At 66.1% G+C, this 1,373-nt stretch overlaps 1 protein-coding gene across 1 annotated transcript; it reads left to right on the top strand.

The window, feature by feature from the left end:
* Positions 1 to 488: 488 nt before the first annotated feature.
* LOC108449796 (D site-binding protein-like) lies at positions 489 to 1,152 on the top strand (the record flags this gene model as incomplete). The annotated part of the gene is made up of 1 exon (XM_017746933.1): positions 489 to 1,152. A coding segment is annotated over one exon (378 nt), but the record flags the coding sequence as incomplete, so codon positions are not given.
* Positions 1,153 to 1,373: the final 221 nt, after the last annotated feature.

Consider the following 1,373-nt stretch of genomic DNA (forward strand, 5'->3'; position numbering starts at 1 on the left):
TTTGGGGGCGAAGTCGCGGGTTTGGGATTCCTGGGAAGGGTCTGGGGTCCATCCTGGGGGAGCCCCGTGTCCCCCCCGGGAGGGTCCCTGGGGTGTCCCTGAGTCCACGTGTTCCCTGTTCCCGGGGAATCCCCGCATCCCTGGGAGGGTCCCAGTGTCCCCGGGGTGATTCCCAGTATCCCTGGGGTGATTCCCAGTATCCCTGGGGTGATTCCCACATCCCTGGGGTGATCCCAGTGTCCCTGGGGTGATTTCCACATCCCTGGGGTGATTCCCACATCCCTGGGGTGATCCCAGTGTCCCCATGGTTATTCCCAGTACCCCCGGGGTTATCCCCAGTATCCCCATGGTTATCCCCAGTGTCCCCGGGGTTATCCCCAGTATCCCCGGGGTGATTCCCAGTACCCCCGGGGTGATTCCCAGTATCCCCGGGGTTATCCCCAGTGTCCCCGGGGTGATTCCCAGCATCCCTGGGATGATTCCCACATCCCCGGGGTGATTCCCAGTATCCCCGGGGTTATCCCCAGTGTCCCCGGGGTGATTCCCAGTATCCCCAGGATGATTCCCACATCCCCGGGGTGATTCCCAGTATCCCCGGGGTTATCCCCAGTATTCCCCCACCCCGAGCCCATTCCCGGCGTTCCCGGCAGGACGAGAAGTACTGGAGCCGGCGCTCGCGGAACAACGCGGCGGCCAAGCGCTCGCGGGACGCGCGGCGGCTCAAGGAGAACCAGATCTCGGTGCGGGCGGCGTTCCTGGAGCGCGAGAACGCCGCGCTGCGCGTCGAGGTGGCGGCCGCGCGCCGCGAGCTCCAGCGCTTCCGCGGGATCCTGGCGCGCTACGAGGCCCGGCACGGGCAGATCTGAGCCCGCCCGGGGCTCTGGGATCCGCCCGGGGGCGGCTTCGAGGGGTTCGGGATGGCTCCAGGTGATCCCGAACTGCCTGGAGGGATTTTGGAATGCTCTGGAAGGATCTGGGACAGCTCCAGGTGATCCCAAACAGCCTGGAGGGATCTGGGACCACCTGGAGGGATCTGGGACAGTTCCAGGTGATCCCAAACAGCCTGGAAGGATCTGGGACAGTTCTGGGTGATCTGGGACCACCTGGAGGGATCTGGGACAGTTCAGCAAGATCTGGAACGTTCTGGGTGGATTTGGGGCGGCCTGGAGGGATCTGGGACTGCACGGAGAGACCGGGGCCAGCCTGGGGCGATCCAGAACGTTCCTGGGACAGCGCGGATCCGGCGGGGGGGGGATCCAGGCAGGATCCCGGGGCTCTGGGCTGCAGGAGCGGGGGTCACCGAGGGGATCCAGCCCCGCGATCCCAGCAGGGATCCAGACGCGGCTCTGGGATCCAGGATGAGATCCAGCCCC

Source organism: Corvus brachyrhynchos, unplaced genomic scaffold (genome assembly GCF_000691975.1).
Source record: "Corvus brachyrhynchos isolate BGI_N302 unplaced genomic scaffold, ASM69197v1 scaffold1211, whole genome shotgun sequence".
In the NCBI taxonomy this organism is placed as follows: domain Eukaryota; kingdom Metazoa; phylum Chordata; class Aves; order Passeriformes; family Corvidae; genus Corvus; species Corvus brachyrhynchos.